This window comes from Pinus tabuliformis, chromosome X, assembly GCF_031772625.1.
Source record: "Pinus tabuliformis cultivar Carrire ecotype Pingquan chromosome X, CPIR1, whole genome shotgun sequence".
Taxonomy (NCBI): domain Eukaryota; kingdom Viridiplantae; phylum Streptophyta; class Pinopsida; order Pinales; family Pinaceae; genus Pinus; species Pinus tabuliformis.
Genome location: NC_142308.1, coordinates 941700801 through 941721563, shown reverse-complemented (window position 1 = coordinate 941721563; position 20763 = coordinate 941700801). Strand labels below are relative to the sequence as shown.

At 37.7% G+C, this 20763-nt stretch overlaps 1 protein-coding gene across 3 annotated transcripts in view; it reads right to left on the bottom strand.

The window, feature by feature from the left end:
• XRCC2 (homolog of X-ray repair cross complementing 2 (XRCC2)) overlaps positions 1–20763 on the bottom strand; it is a 448851-nt gene that overhangs the window by 305696 nt on the left and 122392 nt on the right. For all 3 annotated transcript variants that reach the window (XM_089446609.1, XM_089446608.1, XM_089446610.1), the window contains 2 exons: positions 7680–7861; positions 7391–7461 (listed from right to left, as the gene is read on the bottom strand). In XM_089446609.1, coding sequence (XP_089302735.1) covers positions 7391–7461; positions 7680–7861 — 253 coding nt within the window. The remainder of the gene's footprint in view (positions 1–7390; positions 7462–7679; positions 7862–20763) is intronic.

Below are 20763 nucleotides of genomic sequence, written 5' to 3'. Positions count from 1 at the left end.
ACAGGGAGCATGTTACACTAGGGTGAAGCATGCTCCCAGGTTTTGGGAGCGCACCCACTCAAAGTGTGGTTCATGTGCTGGAAAGAGGGGACTGGGATGCTTCAACAACCTTGACAAGGACATATTTGGATGGAGATATGAAGATCTCAATGCATACAAGAGAGACATCATCAAGCATACAATCCATTTGAAGGATCAAGATAAATCCTTTAGACAGAAGCAAAGGCATGTCAATCCAAAGTTTGCACCAATCATTCAAAAGGATTTGCAGAAAATGCTTGATGCTTGAACCATTGCTCCTACCAAACATTCATCCTAGGTGGCAAACCTCATCCAAATAAGGAAGAAGAATGGGGAAAAGAGACTACGTGTTGATTTCAAAAACCTGAATTTATTGTCCCTCAAAGTCAACTACCCACTTCCTGGCATGAAGCGTTTGTTATAAAAGGTTATGGAATCAGGTATGATGTTCACACTAAATAGATTTTTAAGATAGAAGAAGTGCTTGTAGTAGATTGCAGTAGATAAGGATCAGGACAAGACCAATGTTGCACGAAGCGGGAGCGAAGCGGAAGCGTTTTTTGGAAGCGGGGACGCCGAAGCGTCATTTTCCAAAAATCTAGGAAGCGAAGCGTCCGCGGAAGCGTCTGCTATATATATATATATATATATATATATATAGATATATATTATATTTTTTTGCATTTATACTCAAAACAAACATCCCAAATACCAAATTAATTGTAGAAGACATGAAAACATGCATATTTTTGCATAAATCAAGATAGATATGGCATCCATGATTCCATTGTAGTTACTAGTATGTACAACAATCATCTATATTCTAGCTATTACAAACATACATCAAATTTTTAAGCATATTATAAAACATAAAACATTTAAGCATATTATAAAACATAAAACATAGAGCATATTATGATTTATCTAGCAAGTGAGCAACTGTCAACATTTGTCATGTCCAAAATTCAAATAATAATGTTTACAAAATATGTCACTTGGTCACCGCCAATCCAAAAAGGTTCAAAATTCAAATTCACAAGTCTACAAGTCTAATGAGTAATCTATGACAAAAAGTAGTAGATTGTGAATATATCTACTAATCTCTCATTCTTCCACCACGAATAGAACGTGGTGGCGGGCCTCCACGTGGTGGCAATGAAGAAGATGGTGCCTGTGGAAGTCGTGGCACTGAAACTGATGAAGAAGAACCCCCTGCTGTTGGTGTTGAACCATGGAACCTAGGAACCAAGGGACCAGATGGGGGTGGGGGTGGTGGCATATCAACACGGTCATCATCATCCTAGAATCGCTCAAAAAATTCATGCAAAAAAAAAAAAACACTAGTTAACAAAAAAATTAAAAACATGAATTAGAGAAATGCTTTATAAGGGAAAATTGGAAAATTCATACCACAATGGACATACCTGGATAAGAGCATCCTCTAATTGCTCTAGTCGCAACACTCCATCCTCCAAATTGGGCTCCTCTGGATTCTTGTCCCAAATCAACAAGTTTTTATTAGACTTTGCATCTTCACAGTAATGGGACAACAATCGCAAGTTGTAATGAACATAAACCAAGCTCTCTGCCCGATCTAAATTCAACCTGTTCCTTTTAACACTGTGGATGAAAGAATAAGAGCTCCAACACCTCTCTGCAGAAGAAGTGTTTACCACCTGTGATAGCACCCGCAATGCCAAACTCTGTAGAAGTGGAGTACCCCCTCCATGCATGTTCCACCACTCAAGAGCAGAAAAAGTCTCTCGATCTTTAACTGCATGCATGCTCCCAAATGGACCAGTGTTGAGCGTATAGTTGCTCACCTGTCTCCGTACCAATGCAGCCTCCTCCTCATCAGGGATTAATTTACTCAATGCAGCCATATATTTTTTGTGAACCTCTTGATCTTGGTGTGGTTTTCTCCTACTTCCCCCCCCAGGTGCTGGTGTTGAAAGCCATGATGGATGATAGTATTTAGGTGTCAAAACATATGCTAATGCATGCAATGGAACATTTAGCATTTCCCATCGGTTTTCCACCTCTACACGAATATAATTGTACAAGGTGGTATCTCTAGGCTCAACAATGTCTTTAATCTGCCCCAACATGCTATCCATTTGCTCATACACCTCCCCAATTACTGGTTGATCTGAATCTGCAAACTTGATCATGTAATAAATTGGTTTGGTGAATTGCAAAACATATTTAACCTGTCCCCAAAAGTAACTGTCAAGAACAATGTCCTTGACTGCATTAGCACCATCTATGTCAGTGTTAATTTCATCCCATGTTTCAGCACACACCAGATTAGTTAAAGCTTGTCTCACCTTCACTAGCCGCCTAAAGGTGAGGTAATAACTAGCAAATCTTGTCTTTGCAATTTTAAGCAATTGCAACTTGGAGTAAGTGCCATAGAAGTAGTTTACCCTTGTATGCCCTGTGATGAATTTAATGAACTGCTTCCCTCTCCTGTAAACCTCAGCAATCCACCCACATTCTTTGTATTTCACAATATCATGCATCAAAAGGTTCAATGTGTGAACCAGGCACCCAGACCAAAAGATGTGTGGATGAGTACGCTCAATAATTTTTCCTGCTGCCTTACAATTTGCTGCATTATCTGTGATCACTTGAACCACATTATTCGGACCAACATCTTTGATTGATTTCAATAGGAGATCTGCAATGTTTTGTGCAGATGCAGTGATGGAGGAGGAGTCATGACATGCAATAAACACTGCACCACTAGAAGAAACACCAAGAACATTTATCAAATGTTGGTTTCTAATATTTGTCCACCCATCTGATACAATGGATACCCCAGAATCTACCCACTCATTTGTAAAACGTGTCAAAGCTCTTTGAACCTTAGCTTTTTCTCTTTCTAATAACACTGTTCTAGCTTTCTCATAGTTGGGGGCCTTGTATCCTTTTGGGGCTTCATTGATGGCCTTTACCATTTCATGCCAATAGGGAGAGCGAAGCACATTGAATGGTACACCGCAAGCACAAAGAAAACGGACTATCTTTCCATCCACATCATCCCTCCCAGCAACATTAAGGAAATCCCCTATTGTTCTTCTACCTCTAGAGCTTGCAGAAGTACCATGAGGAGATGAGCAACTACCAAATTTAGAGGTTGCACTTGATTCAGAATGAGTTTTTTGTTTCTTGTTTTTTTGTTGTGCAGCCATCTCTATTTGGATGTATTTTCTTCTTTCTTCAGTTGAAATGTTTGGGCAAATTTGTACCCCCACAGAACCCCTTTTTTCATCACTGTCCAGCACCCCACAAAGATGCCTCCTCAGACGGGTATATGAACCACAATATGGTTTTCCTCCATGACAACCATGAGGGCACACAAATTTGTAAGATCCACCACCCTTTCCCCCATCAAGTTTGGTCACATAGTTCCACAAGGGTGTTGATGTAGCTTTCCCATCTTGTGTTTTAGTGTCCCCTTCAGGTTCATCCCCTTCCTCTTCAAACCCTTCCTCCTCATCATACGTTGGGTCACTCCTATTAGGACCATCACCAATGTCCTCTTCTGTTTCTTCCCTTCTATTCCTCACCTTTGCCATCATTAAAACCAAGAGTGGAATGATACATAGAAGCCAAAAGAACACCATCTTGGAATATGGATATAGGTGGTGGACAACCTGTAAATAAAGGAGCAAGTAGAAACAATGGGAAAGAGTAGGAGAGGGAGGAGAAAAATACAAAAAAATTGTCAAAAAAACAAGGGAGTTTGGGGTTTGAACTTACCTCTTTAGCTCTTGTAGATGAAGTCCTCCAAGCTCTTGCTCCAAGCTCCTCCTCCTTCTCCTAGCTCCTCCTTCTTCACTCCTCCAAGCTCTCCTCTCTTCTCCTCTCCTTTCCTCTCTTCTCTTCTCCTCTCCTCTCTTCTCTTCTCCAACTCTCATAAACTCAAAGTGAGAAAATGAGGAATGAATGGGGGCTTTATTCTTTTCATTCCTCACCTTAACCTCACTCTAACCTCACCCTAACCCACCCCCTTAATGTTGAGTGAACATAACTTTAAAAAAAAATTAAAAAAAGAGTGTTTTTTTTCCCTTGGGCGCGCCCCTTTTCGCCGAAGCGTACGGAAGCGTGCGCGAAGCGGCCGCTTCCTGCTCCGAATCGCCGCGCTTCGGAGGCCCGAAGCGCCGTACGAAGCGCGCTTCGGAGGCATGGAAGCGGCGCTTCCGGCCGGCGCTTCGGAAATTCCAGGAAGCGTCTTAAAATGCCGAAGCGCCGCTTCCGAATTCGGAAGCGCCGCTTCCGATGAAGCTTCCTAGGCGCTTCCGTACGGGACGCGCTTCGGAGCTTCGATCCGGGGGGGGGCGCTTCGTGCAACACTGGACAAGACAACATTCACCACACCATGGTGAACCTTCCAATACCTCGAGATGTCCTTTGGGTTGCCCAATGCTAGATCTTCTTTTCTAAAGAGCCATGGACTATGCATTCGTGACATAATGGGTAAGATCATTGTAGTTTATCAAGATGATCTAACAATATTTTCTAAAGATAGAACTATAGATGTCCATCATCTTAGACAGGTTTTTGATAGATGTAGAATATATGGAATTTCTGTTAATCCTAAAGAATCTATCTTTGGGGTTGATGAGGGAAAATTATTGGGCCATATTGTATCTAAAGAAGAGGTTAAAATTGATCCATCCAGAATCGAAGGAATGTCGCAAGTGCCATTGCTTACTAATAAAAGGCAATATAGTTCTGCCAAAATTTAAATTATCAGAATATTTGTACCTAATTTTGATAAAATTGTGAATCATATTTCTGTTATGTTAAAGAAAGATCAAGACGTGAAGTGGAAAACAGAAAGAAGAGAGACCTTCCCAAAAATTAAAGAGGCTATATCATTAGCACCAGTGTTGGTAAGCTCAAATTATTCAAAGAAAATAGATTTTCTCTTTTTCCTCAGAATATATTATTGCAAGGGTTTTATTGCAAAGAAACAATGAAAAACTGGAGCAACCTATAGCATTCATGAACAAAAAACATAAGGCGAGCTAAATTGGGTTGTTCAATGTTCGAGAAACCACTGTTTTAAAATTTGGCCGAATCGAATCCGAAAACGGCCAAGTTGATCCGAGTCATTGAAGAATTTTATGACCCGGCAGAAAAACCAGTTCGGGAGGCCGGGTCATGACTGACTCGGCTGAGTTATTGCATGACTCGGCCGAGTCAATCATGACTTGGTCAACCTGGCCGTTTCCGCATCTACTCAGCCGAGTCATTAAATCCGGCCAGTCACCCAAAAAAACAGAGATTTTTCTAATTTTTTTTAACTTTTTAACATTTCGCTGATTGTTGGGGACTCCAAGGTGTTTTCTAGATTGGTTAAGTGCTATTTGGGGTCCATTCCCCTCTCCTAGTATTGATATGCTATTCACATTTCATCCTTTTACTTAAATTTTTAACATTACCATGAAATGACTCAGGATGTTTGAGAGTGGTCCCGGCCTCATTGGATTTCATATGGAGAAAGTAGAATTTTAGATTTCATTCAAAATCCAGCAGACTTATCAGTTTTTCAGGATTTCAGGATTGGAGGATTGCAATGTTTCCATTGAATTTTGTCATGTATTAGGGTATGGAACTCGTATTTAATCAAGAGCACCAATCCCTCTATGTACCTTGATGTTAGTGACATTGGTTGTCGAACTCCTCCGGGATTCGCTCCCAAACCAGGAGCTTCTGAAAATGTCGCTCCCGCTCCCGTTTTTGCTCTCGCTCCCCACTTTCGCTCCCACTCCCAAGTAACACTGAGCCAGATGATGTTGGCAACTCTAGCAGTAGCCAGTAGTACTAGTCACAGACTTTTGTTGTAAAGGCCATTTATAGCCTCCTTGGTTATGTGTTTTTGTTTTGATCTCTATATCATCATCATGTATGTATTGGACAGTGCACTGGGTGCCATTTTGATATAATGGATATATTCATGAGCCTACTTTGATCATATGTTGTCTTCTATCTATATTCTAACACTGTGTGTTTGGAAACATGAATAAAAATCTTTAAAATTATGTGTTTTTATAAAAAATAAATATTTAATGTATTTTTTACAACGACCGAGTCATTGAAATCGAGCCGGCCGAGTCGATACCGAGTCGGAGTCGGAGTCGGAGTCGACCCTCGGCCGAGTCAGAGTCAGAGTCGGAGTTTTAAAACATTGCGAGAAACAAGCAAATGCATTGATTCAGTCCTTAAAACATTTCAGGAGCTACATTGGAAACTCTAAAGTAATTGCATTATTGCATCATCTTGCAGTTAAACACATTCTGGTCCAGCAGGATTGCTTGGATAGAAGAGGAAAATGCATCTCCAAGATTCAGGAATATGATTTAGAATTCAAACACACTAAACTGGTGAAAAGGACAAGAATTGGCCCAGATACTCACTGAAACAAAATATGATAACAGAAAACACATGAAATAAAATTAGAGCTAAAAATAGCATTAGTTGAATGGAATCACATGGGACATTGAAGAACAGTGTGGGTTTGAATAACCTCCATGGGTGAAAACCCTTGGATATATAATAGAGGAGTAATTATCCCTAAAATGCATGTCATCCAGAAAAAAATAAAAATCCTGTGTCGAATAATTTACATCAAATTATCTCACAATTGTTCTGCTACATCCAGCGAGGAAACTGCTTAGATCCATCACGTTGCTCACTCCCCTTTCGCAAGCATAAACTATAAATTTCAACCAATAAGAATCTATGAGATAATTTCATTGAAGGAAGGGCATCCTATGAAAGGACATGCGATGTAAAGTACAGAGGAAGCACATAACCCTCCCTTAACCATTTTCTATAAGTCAAAATATTGAGAAATAAATTATTAAACCTAAGTAGCATGCATACATATACCTGGTAGTTGGATTCTGCATACCCATGCCCATTCCCAAAAAAAGAGCTATACCCTATCGTAACCCACTGTACCTTGCAACACCTTACCCCGAGCAAATTCAAAGGCATACTTTGATTTCAGATACACCAACGCCAAATTTAGCATGAAAAAAAATAAAATTAAGAAGCACCAATAAGGCTATGTTAAGGATGGGCCTAGTAGAAAGCCCTAAAACAAGTGTTTCCCCCTTTATTCCTTTAAACCTTAATTCTTTATCACTTTTGCTTTTACATTTTAGCTCTATGTGCTTGGAAGAGACCAACAGAAAAGCTAAGAGGAAGTAGGGCATTGTTTGTTGTTCTTATTGCAGGAAACTGGTGTCCAGCAGTTCACCATTAAGCATTCTTCATTATTGTCAACATTCTTAACATACCTTCTGGTTGTAATCATTATCAACAGGGAGTAATCATACCAGAAGATAAATACCTGTCAATCATGAGCAAATGCACTCCGTTATTGTGCTTTTCAATTGCTTTTTGAAATTGCGGACGAATTGTCTGTAGCATAACAGAACAATCAGTTAAAACCAATATTTCCAATAGAGGTTGTACTATGGAGAAAATTTGAATACAAGAACAAGTATTGAACACTGATCATATTGTTTAAGAACATTTTCCAAGCTTCAAAGATTGATATGTCCAATTTATCTTTTGCTATTATTCTCTGTATCAATCTAAGGATTCAAACAGACCCTGACATCACTGTCAGCACTTGCCTTAAGAGCAGCCAAAAACTCAAAACTACTGTAGCATCTGATGTACAAAAACCGCTCCATACAAGCTCTAAACATCTCATCCTCCAGATGAGTTACCAACACTGATGAAGCTTGACTGCCTAGCTTTTCATTTGGCCTATTGTTGGTTTCTGAATACCCACTGTAGTGTGGTCCATGATGTTCTACAGGTCAAACAGAAAGAAAAAAAAAATTAAAATTGAGTTTATTTCAAAATCCTCAAAAGCATCTTCATTAAAATTTATCAAAATTTACAGTGAAATCATGTAATTTTTATTGAAACTATAGAAATATCCACATACATTACAAAAACCAAAAAATGATACCAATTCTGTGCTGATAACTAATTAAACAACTCGGCATCTTTTACAATCATTGATTACTCTAATTTAAAGAAGACAATAATAGATCATGTTACACAACAAACTTTATTAATTATGACCATAAATAAGAGACTTAAAGCACACTAGCAGCGATAAACGAGCACCAGAGAAAAGTAAATAGGCAATTTCACTAGAGAAACCAGTATGAATGATGCTACCAGAAAGAGAGACCCGCTAAAGCATTTGTGAAGAGTGGAAAATTCCATGGATCTCTTTCAGAAATTAATGAGCATGAAGCAAGTTTCAGCCAGAGCAGTTCCATTATAGGACAGTACATACTCAACAATGTTTTGGCAATATGGGAATGTATGGAGTGGACCAAAAACCTTGGGCTTGTTGCTGCACAAACTAGCAGACCTTGTGAAGAGGCAAAAGCTAGAGGGCATAACAACAATTGGGACAGAGACCCACTGTCACCACAGCCTAAGTCCCCTGCTCTTCTCAGATTTTAACCGACGGGAGAAGTCCCAGTATTACTCACTTGTGATAATTGTCTTTGTAATAGGTTTGAAGTGACATAAGGCAGCTCATTCAATGGAAAGGTTCAACAAAAGTGCAAGCATTGGGAGAGGCTAATAAGACTTTCCACGGGAAAGCCCTTTTGAAATGACCACACGAGACCTAGGGTTGAGACTTGTCACAAGATGTATGCGCATCCAAGGTCAAGGTAGGTAAGAGAAAAGGCAATGTATGATTTACTTCACCAAGTACTAAAGAATTTACCTTCAAAGAATCCCTAAGTTGAAGGATTAGCTTCTAGGGTTCCCTCTTAATGCGACAACTAGGGCATCAAAATTTATGGAGAATCCACCGTGGGAATTCCACCAAAATTTGAGGTCCTTTAGAGGAGACACAAAGAAAAAGTTTTATCCAAACAAAATTCAAAAATTCCTCCTCCAAGAGATTTCGCACCAAGCCCTAGATGGCCTCCTTATCCTTAAAGGGACGAATTTTTAGAAGAGAAAAAGAAGGAAGATTTATGGTTTAAATTTGTGTGTGACCACCAAGGGACTTGATTAGTGCCTAAACCATTGGGAGTATGTGTTGAGAAATCTAGGGGCAGCAAGTGTAGGTGATTTCTCTTACTTGATAACTGATTGTGATGTATTTTTACTTTACTTGGTTAGCTTCTTTTTGCTTATTATTATTAATGTTCTTCTATCATCAACTGGCTACCAAAAACAAAAGAAAAATGAGACAATAGGACACAAGATGTAGGCAATCAGCAAGGGCCAAAACCTCTCCAATCTTGAGAGGAAAACCCAAATGAATTCTTCTTCTTATAGAAACTTCAATTGACGAATTCCAAGACCTAGACCCTTGACCAAAGCCCCTCCAAGACCAAGTCAACCTTGCCTTTGATATTTGCAACTTCAATCCTGTAATTGCAACTTCGACCTTGACTCTACTTCGACCCTGCTACTGCACTTTGACTCTGCAACACTAAAATTTCGGATCTGCAATTTGTACTGCAGAAACCCTAAATCAGTTGGATGATGGACAAGATCTCTTCCTTCCTCCTTCGCTTGGATATAGGTTGCTTCCTCACCAATTCGGCTTGCAAAATTGACCTTCTCTTACTAGATTTCAGCCTCCTATGGTAGCTGTAATATCTCAGTCTAGTCTGCAACAGGGAGATGCCCTAACCCTTCACACGTGTGAGAGTTTTTTATCCAAAACGGGCCCAAACAATTCGGTTCTTCTCTCTTCCTTCACTAGGATGCGAGTCTTCTTCTTGTCCCTTGATCGAACTTTCTTGTGCTTGAGTGAGTGCTCTTCAAATGAGGTCGATGGCTCTATATATAGGCTTCTTGACACATCCTTTTAGGCCGACTTGTTGCACCATGAGGCCAACTAGATGCTTGCACATTTGACATGGTCTTGGAGGGTCTTTTAACTCTAATTTGACTCAAATAATTTTTCTTACAATATGTAACATGCCCAAATGGGTCATTCATACATGACAATGACTCAATGACTTTATGACAAACCTAGAAGCACTCAATGGACGCTTTGACCTATAAAAAAAATTCTCTTGAGCATAAAACCCATGCCTCAAGACTAACAACAATAAATTTATTTTTCATTAAATACATAAAATCGTGATTACATTTGTCATTATGAAGACCGAACTTAGTTACATATTTCAACACTCCCTCTTAACTAGGGAGGTATTCATAATCCATACAAGGTACTTGGACATTCTCAATCTGAAGAATTCTCATAAGAAGAGTCGGATTGGTAACCCATCTGTATAGCATCATATCATCCAGCATTGTTACATAGCAAGGACTTGACTAACAGCTCTATCTCTCCACAAGATTAGAGCACAATGCTGGCGAGACCAATGATTTATAGACACATTCATCATTGTCTCTTCAAGAGCATACCCCACCAAGGTGTTCATAGGGTATGTCCTTCCAGGACTATTCTTATCTTGGATTCCCATTCCTCAAAGAATATCAATCCTCTATGACTACTCTTATCTTGGATGCCCTACCACATCCTCAAAGAGTATCGGATGCCAGATGCTTACCCAATCCTCCATTCTTTTCTTCCCAAGTGAAAACAAGAATGATGTGTTTATCTCTCCCTCTCAACTAGGGAGGATATACCCATTCCAATGAAGGAATGTACCCATTCCTATAAAAAGGAATGTACCCAAGCTCCCTCTTAACCACGGAGTTGTCCAAGCTCCCTCTTAGCCTAGGGACTTACTTCCAAGTTTTTAATAATCATAAACTTGCTTCCAGGCTCCCTCTTAACTAGGGACTTGTTCCCAGCAACAACTCTTTTATTCGTTGGTGGAGATCATGGGACTTGTTGTTGCCCGAATTGTACAGGCATTGCGACAACGCTCAGGACAGGGGTTGTCAATTTGATCCCCGCCCACTCCGTTCTAGTTGTCTCCCAACAGTAGGCTATGGGGGGTAGTCCCTATGAAATGAGGCGAAGGAAGACAAGTTGGGAGTCAACTTGTTTGGGCGACACGGATGAGTGGCCTAGCCACTTGGTTGAAATTAAACAAGATTATTGATTAAATTTAGATTTTCTATTATGAGACCAGTGCCTTAATGAAGTCACAAATTCTTGTTTTCTATAAATTGGAACCAAATGACCAGATGGGCACCCGTTGCTTGAATGTTTGACTAACCTATATGATATGCAAAACCTAGGACCTATGTGAGATGCAATGATCTTGGTAAATTTTAATTAGATGCCTAGTCTAAACGTAAGCCAACGGGAAGCAAGAAGTGGCATGATTAACGATACCTCCCCTTGTGTTCCACTCACTCAGTGCCTCCAGCGCTGCAAAGACTATGGATATGACGACTGCAAGGTCACTATGTTAACTACTAGGAGAAACTGAATCTCTCAAGCTAGTGTGAAAAGGATTTCCCTATATCACTATCAACCTAGCTTTTTTGTAGGAGGTAAATTATTAATTGAAGCTAGATCTAGGATGCTAAATGCAAGATGATGAGTGAGGTTATCTTGAATTAAGATTGTTTGAGTTTCTTAAGTACTTAAGTTATGATTACACTTTATGCCAATAGTACTTAACAACAATGGGAAAAACTATCTTAATACAAAATGAGTGCTTAAAGATACAAGTGCAAAATTCAACTATAGGTCAATCCACAAGATGCTTAAGTAAATCAACTTATCCACCAATTATTAACAAAACAAGATATTATGCCAATTCAAACTTAGAAACCCAAGATAACTCTATCAACAAGATTAACTCCAAATTTTGAGTGCAAAGTTAGACAACATTTTAGACCAAGATGAGATAAGCCAATTTTAGATTGATGACAGTCTATATCAACAGTAATAATTCAGAAATTTCAGGCTTTATTAGTGTTATGATAGTGTTGTCGCACAAATTGTCACAACAACGCTCAGACCGGGGGTTGTCACTCTGATCCCCGATCTCTCCGTTTAAGCCGTCTCCCGAGGCTAAGGGGGGTAGACCCTGTGGGATAAAAGATGACCAACTGTGAACCAGTTGGGTTGGGAGACACAGCAAGGCAATACAAGTACTTGATTGATTTTAGGAATTAATGTACCAGTGCCTTATGGAGTTAATGATTAAATGATTATTTATTAGATGTTGTAGAAAATATGAACTTTGTAAAACAATCATTTATCAAATAACCCAAGCAATGCAAGATATCCAATAAATTCACAATGCTTTAACGATGATCCAGCAATTAAACTTCAAGAAAAATTAAATGCTTTAAATGATCATAAAATTTAAATGCTGACCAGTTACCACTTTCACATAGCTAACTTCAAAATAAACATTAAGTGCATTTAACTTCAATTTTTTGTTAAGCTTTTTCAAAAAAAATTAATTTTTATGTATTTTTATATTTTTATAAAATTCTAAGTCAAAATAAAAACTAAAATCCTAAATAAAAACAAAATCTAATCTAAACTAAAGTCTAATCTAAAAGGAACATTTTTATGCCTTTTTTATATTTTTAAATGAAACAAAACTGAACAAAAAATGTCTAATTCTAAACTGAATGAAACTTAAAATAAACAATAAATATATACAAATAAAATGAAATCTAAAATTTAAAAATCTAATTCTAAAAAACTAATACCTTATCGTATATATAAAAAATGAAAATTGATTTTAAATTTTTTTTTTTTAAACAAAATCTAAATTTTAAAAGAAATGAAATCTAAGCTAAATGAAAAAGAAGACTTAAACTAAAACTAAAAAAAACTAACTCAAAAAATCAAATATCAATTCTAAATCGAAATTTTTATTTCAAATTTTTAGAATTTTATGATTTTAATTAAATCAAAACACAAAACTAAATAAAAGTTATAAAGTCTAACGCATGAATATATACAAAATAAAATCGAATGCATATTAACTAAACCTAAACTAAAGCAAGGCATATAATGGAAATATAAACGAAAAAAACCCTAGTCCACATGCATAAAACAAAAAAATCGAATGTGTGTGCTTGTCGTCATTGTGTTTTGCAGTTTGAACAGCCGCAAAGGAGATGATAGCGTGGAAGGGTGAATGAGTTTGATGTGTTTTCCTTTTGCAGGTTTGTGACGACGGAATTGAAGGTTGTTGCTACGGGGAGAAAGGCAGCTCGATGGTGGAACGAGCAAGGATGAACTGACAGCGAGGGAGCAATATAGCATGGAGGAGCAATGGCTGCGGGTTAGACGCAGGTTTAGGAGCTGCGTGGATGTGAAACTCAGATCTGGCAACACGCAGGTGGGCAAGAGTGAAAGGCAACATGGAGAGGCAAGGAAAGAGCCACATTTTTTTTTAATGATTGTGTGAGGAAGCTGAGGGGAGCTTGCTGCGTAGAGGGACTAGCAGCAATCGCAAAGAATGGCCAGCGGGTGGTTGATGGAACTGTTTAGCAGTGAAGAGAAGTGGTTGTGTGAGATTTTGAAAGGACGCAAGTTGACTGAGCAACGTGGGCAGCAACAAGTGAAAATTGCAGGTATGGCAGCGTGATAACTTGCAGGTTTGCGGAGCGTGGAGCAGAAGGAATGCGTGGAGACTCTTTTCAGATGTGTGGATAGAGTAGCTATGAGGGTTTGGACAGCTGTTGAAGAAGGGGATTTGATTTGCCGCAAGGTGAGAGGAGCTGAAAATTCCAGAAAAACCCCAGGACAGCTTACACAAATCAGAATTTTATGCTAGAAAAATGCCTCAGGCGACAGAAAGACTAAAAACCCAGGAAGCAGACAGGAGAACTTCCACCAGAACCTCTAAATATTTTCCAGAAATCTTAAAAAAAAATTAATTCGCTCTCCTTCAAATTTCTTGAAACCCTCATTAAAAAAAAAAAATAGATCTGAAAATGAGTGATTTTAAAACCCTTGGACTGCAAGATTGCTGGTTGATATTCCTGGAAAGCAATTTTAAATGAAACCCCAGTAGACAGATAGCTTGGAGAGTCTCGAATTTCTTCAGCAAAAAACCTGCAAGAACTGATCCTGAGGCCAGATCTTACCCTCCAGGGCCTAGATCTAGCTTCAAACAAAAATTTCTCCTTAGGCCTGTAACCTGCAACCTGTTCCTGAAAATAAATAGCCAAAACCTGAAAAATGCAAAAAATAAATGAAACCCTAAGAACCAGCTAAATAATTACAGTATTTACAAAGTGAAGGCTCTAGGTAGCCAGATTTAACATTATGCCACAGAAATATTTTCAAAATTTTAAATTTAATGTGAGATATTTCATAAAACCCTTCATGCATCCATAAAAAAATTTCAAATGATAACCCCAGGATCAAAACTGGCTGGGCTCTTTCAGAAAACGCAATTCGGGAGTTGGCTGGTTCAGCCGAGAACTTCCCCGAACACCCGCTAATCTAAAAAAATGATTTCTTGCACAGCTTAAAATGAACCATTAACATAGAGGGAGAAAACAATAGTGAAATCCAGATCAAATGGAGATACCTACCATTATATTTCAGAATCTATACTATCATTCAAACCCCAGAGATCAAACAAAATACCTGTGCCTGAATCAATCTTCATCAAGCTATCATTAATGGCTGAAAATAAAATTATGCAGAAAAATAAAACATCTTACAGCATTTCCAGAAGAGTAAAACCAGCAAGATTTCAACCTCAAAATCTTTCTTTATTGCACAAAAAATGACTACAAGAGAGCTTTCTTTAGCACCAAACTCTCAGATCCAATCTGATCTCAAATGACCCCTAACACCCTATTTAAAGGAAAATTTCCCAACGGCTAGTTCGAGTGATCCATGTCAAACTAATCTCGACCATCGATGAGGATCAAAATCCCTTTTAATCTCATCCGTCGAAATTTTAAATGCATTTTAATATATTAAAAAATTAAAACTCTGCATTTATTTCCTCAAAACTTTGACTTATTATTATTTTATTATTTTATTTTATTTTTCAAATTTATTTATTTTTAATTTATTTTTTAAATTTTATTTTATTTTAATTATTTTATTATTTTATTTTATTTTTCAAATTTATTTATTTTTAATTTATTTTTTTAATTTTATTTTATTTAATTTATTATTTTTTTAGTTATTTTATTTTTTAATTTTATTATTTTTTATTATTTTTTTATTTTATATTTTTATTTTTGGATCCTTGAACCTAGCCTTTGGAAAAGTCACCTAGGACCTAGGACTTATGAGGGGATAAAATATTTTCTAACCCTCAAGACACTTTACATCATGACTTTTACAATTTTACAACTCAAGGGGGAAAACCCATTTGACATAGACCCTCATAGACCACCTAGTTCTGCGACACAACTATAATCTAGCAAATCAAGTAATTGTAATAACCTAACCAAATAGTTAAAGTTATTTCCAAATTACTTTTACATAGACTCGACCAAGTACACTAGGAGTCCCCTAAGATTCTAATGACAAAATCCATTCCGACTTTGGGGTTAGGCTGAAGGAAAACTCTGCCGATCATGGATCGATGAGACAAAAAACCTTCCGGAACGTAGATTATCACTAGAAAATTAGGTTTGCCTAGGCAATTTACATACATGACTCAGATCTGCTAAGATTATTTACAATTTACACATGCAGACTGGGTTTACAACATAACATGATCGGGCTGATGATGACAATCGAATGGCACGGACACGTCGCTCAAGCGCTATCCTTTTTGCGAAAAAGGGGGTGTACTGCTATGGGTAGTTGACACATAGCGGTCAACAGATAGCAATGACAAAGGCACTTTAAATCATGAAATTTTGGTCAACCATGAAACATAAAAATTTTCAATGACTAGCAAATGTAAATTAACTTGTTTAGCCCACTTTATGATGAACTATTTAGTGATATTTCAGATCTGATATATTTATAACAGCAGTAAATAGATCATAGATCAGCAAACTAATGAGGCCCAAGACAGCGCCCAAGATGTTCAAAAATAGTAAAATTTCACCAAAACTTGAAGAAGAAAAAAAATAGGGCTATTTAGAGAATGTGATTCAGAAGTTTCAGATCTGATTTATTTATTACAGCGGTAAACAGATGACAGATCAGCAATTAATCAAGTTTAAGATAATGCCCAATATTTCCAAACATAGAAAATTTTCCTGGAAATTGAAAATTTCAATTTTTGACCCTTATTAAGTATTTGATTCAGAAATTTCAGATCTGCAGAAAATTTCGGTTATGTAGATAAATCCAGCAAGCTTACATGTTAGATCTAGGCCAAAACTCAAACACCCAAGAAGCCAAAATTTGTGAAAATGAAGTTTTTGCAATTTTAAATGACTTTGACCACATTTAGTTTGTGATTTTAGGGCCTAATTATTAGTAATTTGTTTGTTGTAATAAAACTGCAAAAAACAAGGGATCAACCCCTACACCCAAGACCTTGAAGATCCCACCGTCAAAAATCGTTGAAACTTTGGTATCACTTTGCTGCTTAAAAAATAATAAATCTGAGACCTTAACCCTGCAAAACTGCCAAGTATTTAGCTTCAAAACTTCAGCTTAGGGTTTCGGGTCAATTTTGGGGCAAAAGAGGCCAAGAATTGGAGAAAAAGGCTAAGGGAGGCAAATTTGCAGGGATAAATGGGTTGAAATGATAGATCGGGAGCTAAAATGGCAAGAGGAGGCCAAAAACTGAAAACCTGTCTCCTAAAAAAAATTGCTTATGGATGTGAATTTTGCCGTCAATTCTTCAGTAAATGTCCCTGCAAAATTGTCTCAAGACTAGGTCTTACCCTCAAGTGCCTAGATCTAACTCTTCTCTCACTTGATCCCTTGATCTAACCTGCAAAAATGAAAATAAAAATGCCCAAACCCCAAATATATACAAAATGAATCTAAAAACCCCAACCCAAGTTAGAAAAATAATTTACAATTAATATTACAAAATTGTTTTACAAAATATACATCAGTTTTAACAGGGTTGCGAGGGAGCGACCCCTCCCCCTCTCGCTCCCACTCCCAATTCGCGCTCCGAACGGGGGCAGCTCTAGAGCGCTTCGGGAGCGCGCTCCCTAAAAAAACACTCCCTGCCATTTTGGGAGCGTTTAGCTTTTTTTGCAAAAAACAATTTGCAGTAATGTTCCAAATGCAATTTTTTTCAAAGAAACAAATAAGTTTTGAGTGGGGCAGCTTAATGATCAAGCCTATGGCCCTAGTATTGATATGCGATTCATAGTAATGTTAAATTCTTAAAGTAAAAGTGACATCCTCCTTAATCTTCATTTTCATCCATTTACTTCAATTTTTAACATTACCATGAAATGACTCAAGATGTTTGAGAGTGGTTCCGACCTCATTGGATTTCATATGGAGAAAGTAGAATTTTAGATTTCATTCAAAATCTAGTAGACTTATCAGTTTTTCAGGATTTCAAGATTGAGGGATTGCAATGTTTCCATTGAATTTTGTCATGTATTAGGGTATGGAACTCGTATTTAATCGAGAGCACCAATCCCTCTATATACCTTGATGTTAGTGACATTGGTTGTCGAACTCCTTTATCATGAACCTCCTAAAAATGTACACATCGCTCAAACAAAATCTTGACTTGACGTGCTATGCTTTTTATATCTTATGTTAATGCTTAGAGGGCAATATTAATGACAAAGACCCCTATACAGATCTAGAGGTAATGACAAAGATACCTCTGGATATTAATGCTTAGAGGGTGATATTAATGACAAAGACCCCGATTTTCCAACAAGACTAAAAAATTAGACATTTTTCTCATGGTGGCAAGAGGCCCAAGCATAAACAATAGATAATAGATTTACTTGTCTTTTCTAGTTTCTAGTGGTTTTTATAACTATTGACTCTTTCATATTTATTATGATATTCTTTTAAATAATATATGACAATTTAAGTTTGAAGTTTGAAGTTGGCAATTATAACTCATTAGTAATGAATTATGAATATGATGCTTCATGAAAGTTGAAAGTTGTTTCATTTCATGTTAGATATTATTTGTTGTAATGGTTACACTTAGATTACAAGTACAACATTAGTGATCAATGATGATAAATGTTATATATTGAATTTTGAAAGCTTGAAACTTTAAGATTGATGAATCATGAGATTCAATATGGTGTATGTTACTATGTTACTAACTTGTGGACATGGTTGATGAAGATTATAACTTCTAAATGATTGTTGTTATATGGTTCAATCTATGTTTTTAATGTTTTTTATATCTAATTCATCATTCTACATGTTTTTGTTGACATATATGCATCAAAATATTAAAAATATATATTATATAAAAAACGCTCCGAGATTCACTCCCAAACAGGGAGCTTCTGAAAATGTTGCTCCTGCTCCGGTTTTCACCCCCGCTCCCCGTTTTCGCTCCCGCTCCCAAGTAACCCTAGGTTTTAAAATAGATTTTGAGAAAATAAATTTTTTATGATATTTTTTCCTTAAAAGAATGGCTAAAACGCTTTAGAAAAATTCATGCTCACTATAGCCCTAGCGAATATTTAATCCACCAAATAAAAAACAAGGATCCAAGCAAAGTAACCCTTGCCCACAATCTGTGAACTTGGAGACCAAGGAGTAAGTACCTGCAAACACTATGTATTATCTCAAAATAATAATATAAAGCACCGCATAGGAAGCCCGTAGTCAATACATACCATAGATCAATGAACAAGAACACCTCAAGTTGCACCCAAAATTCTTTTATTATAGTTTAAAAATAGTTCTCAGCGAGACAATAGTTTACAAAATGTTTCAGCAGCAATTCTAACCAGAGATCAAGATGACTAAAGACTCAAATGACTCTCTAGTTTATAGATAAATCCTCCAACTGGAAAAATAACAACTAGTTTCTTTGATCTTTGTCAAAATAATCTTGGTCGTTGATAAATACTTCAACATCTTTTAATCTTGGCCCTTGATTCCTTATTTTTGAGGAATTTTCGAATTTATCATTTAATTCCATTTTAATTAGCTCAAAATTATTGTTTAGAGCTAATTTCCTCAAAAATTTGACTGACTTAACCACCAAGGTCCAGTGATCCAAATTTTTTTGAAAAAAGGAATATTCCCTTAGTGGAGGACCTTTAAAAATTGATTCATTCAAGACCAACGAATTTTTTCATTTGGAGAATTTATTTTCCTAGACAGTTTAATTTGAATCTAATTAATTAATGTTTTGGTATGCTACAAAAATCCTGAAAAGATTCGGGATGGAGGACTGTAGACCTATGGCAACGCCAGTGATCACCAACTGGAAGAAGATTGATGCATCAGAATACAAGGATGCCGATCCCACCCTATACAGGCAGCTCATAGAGTCCCTGATGTATTTGGTCAATACCAGGCCAGACATTTGCTACGCTGTCAACTACCTCAGTCAGTTCATGGTGGAACCGAAAAGGGCGCACTGGGCAGCAGCCAAACATGTTCTCAGGTACTTACAAGGAACAGTCAATTCTAGACTCTTGTACACCAAGAGTAAGGATATCAGATTAAGTGGATTTACTGATGCAGATTGGGCAGGAAGTTCCATGGATCGGAAAAGTAGCTCTGGGTATTGTTTCAACATTGGATCGGGAATGACCTCTTGGTGCAGTAGGAAACAGAAGTTTGTGGCTCTGAACTCATCTGAGGCAGAATATATGGCGTCAAGCACAGCTTCGTGTGAGGCCATATGGCTTAGAAAATTGCTTGTGAACCTATTCAGAAGGAACATGGAGGCGACCAGGATAATGTGCGATAATCAAAGTTGCATGAAGCTCTCTGAGAATCCAATGTTTCATGATAGGTCGAAGCATATTGATGTCCGGGGTCACTCTGTCAAGTACTGCGTCCAACGAGGAGTTGTTCAGTTGAGCTACACTCCTACAGGAGAACAGGTGGCGGACATCCTCACCAAGGCCCTTGGAAGGACAAAGTTTGACTACTTCAAGGAAAAGATAGGGATGGTAAAGAACACATTTCAGTGGCAGAAATGGGAGTAATAACAGCAAGGATGCAAAGGGAGTTGCAGTACGGATGCAGTAGTGGCAGTGGCAGGGCCATGGGTAGCAATACAGGATGCAGCAGTGCAGAGGATGTTGGGCAGCAAGCCTAGCATCAGCACAGGGACCGATGCCAAATGATTAGGGTGATACTCAGTGAAGAGTATTACTAGAGCACACTTCTCGCTAAGTGGGAGTGTTGATTTGGGGTAGCATCGGATGTGCTCTAGCCTTGAAAATTAGTGGACAGGCTAAAGCACATGAGATCTCCAATACCCAGAAATGGTTTGGGCAGATTCTAAACAGTTTGGGAGATATTAAAATAATTAATATTTTAATGGAGTCCCTAAGTCTAAACTTAGGGAAAATAAAATATTAATGTGAATTAATATAAAATTGTGTTAGAATGGTCCAAAAGTCATGGATCAAGCCAGATCTAATCTTAGCCGTTGATTAGGGACTTAATCTCGGTCGTTGATGTGTCAACGAGAAAAGTATAAGAGGAGGCTTGAGGGTCACTTGGAGAACACACTGAGGGAGACTAGTCAGTTCAATTTCTAGAGCGGGGTTAGCTGAGAAATTGAACCAGTGGTCTGGTGAGCAGTCAGGAGGCAGCAAGTACGGAGCAGAGAGGCGGGATCAGCCACTGAAGATCATAGCTGAGGCAGGAGAGGCAAATGCAGAGGCAGTAGAAGACTGCGCAATCACTAGTTGGGCCTGCGT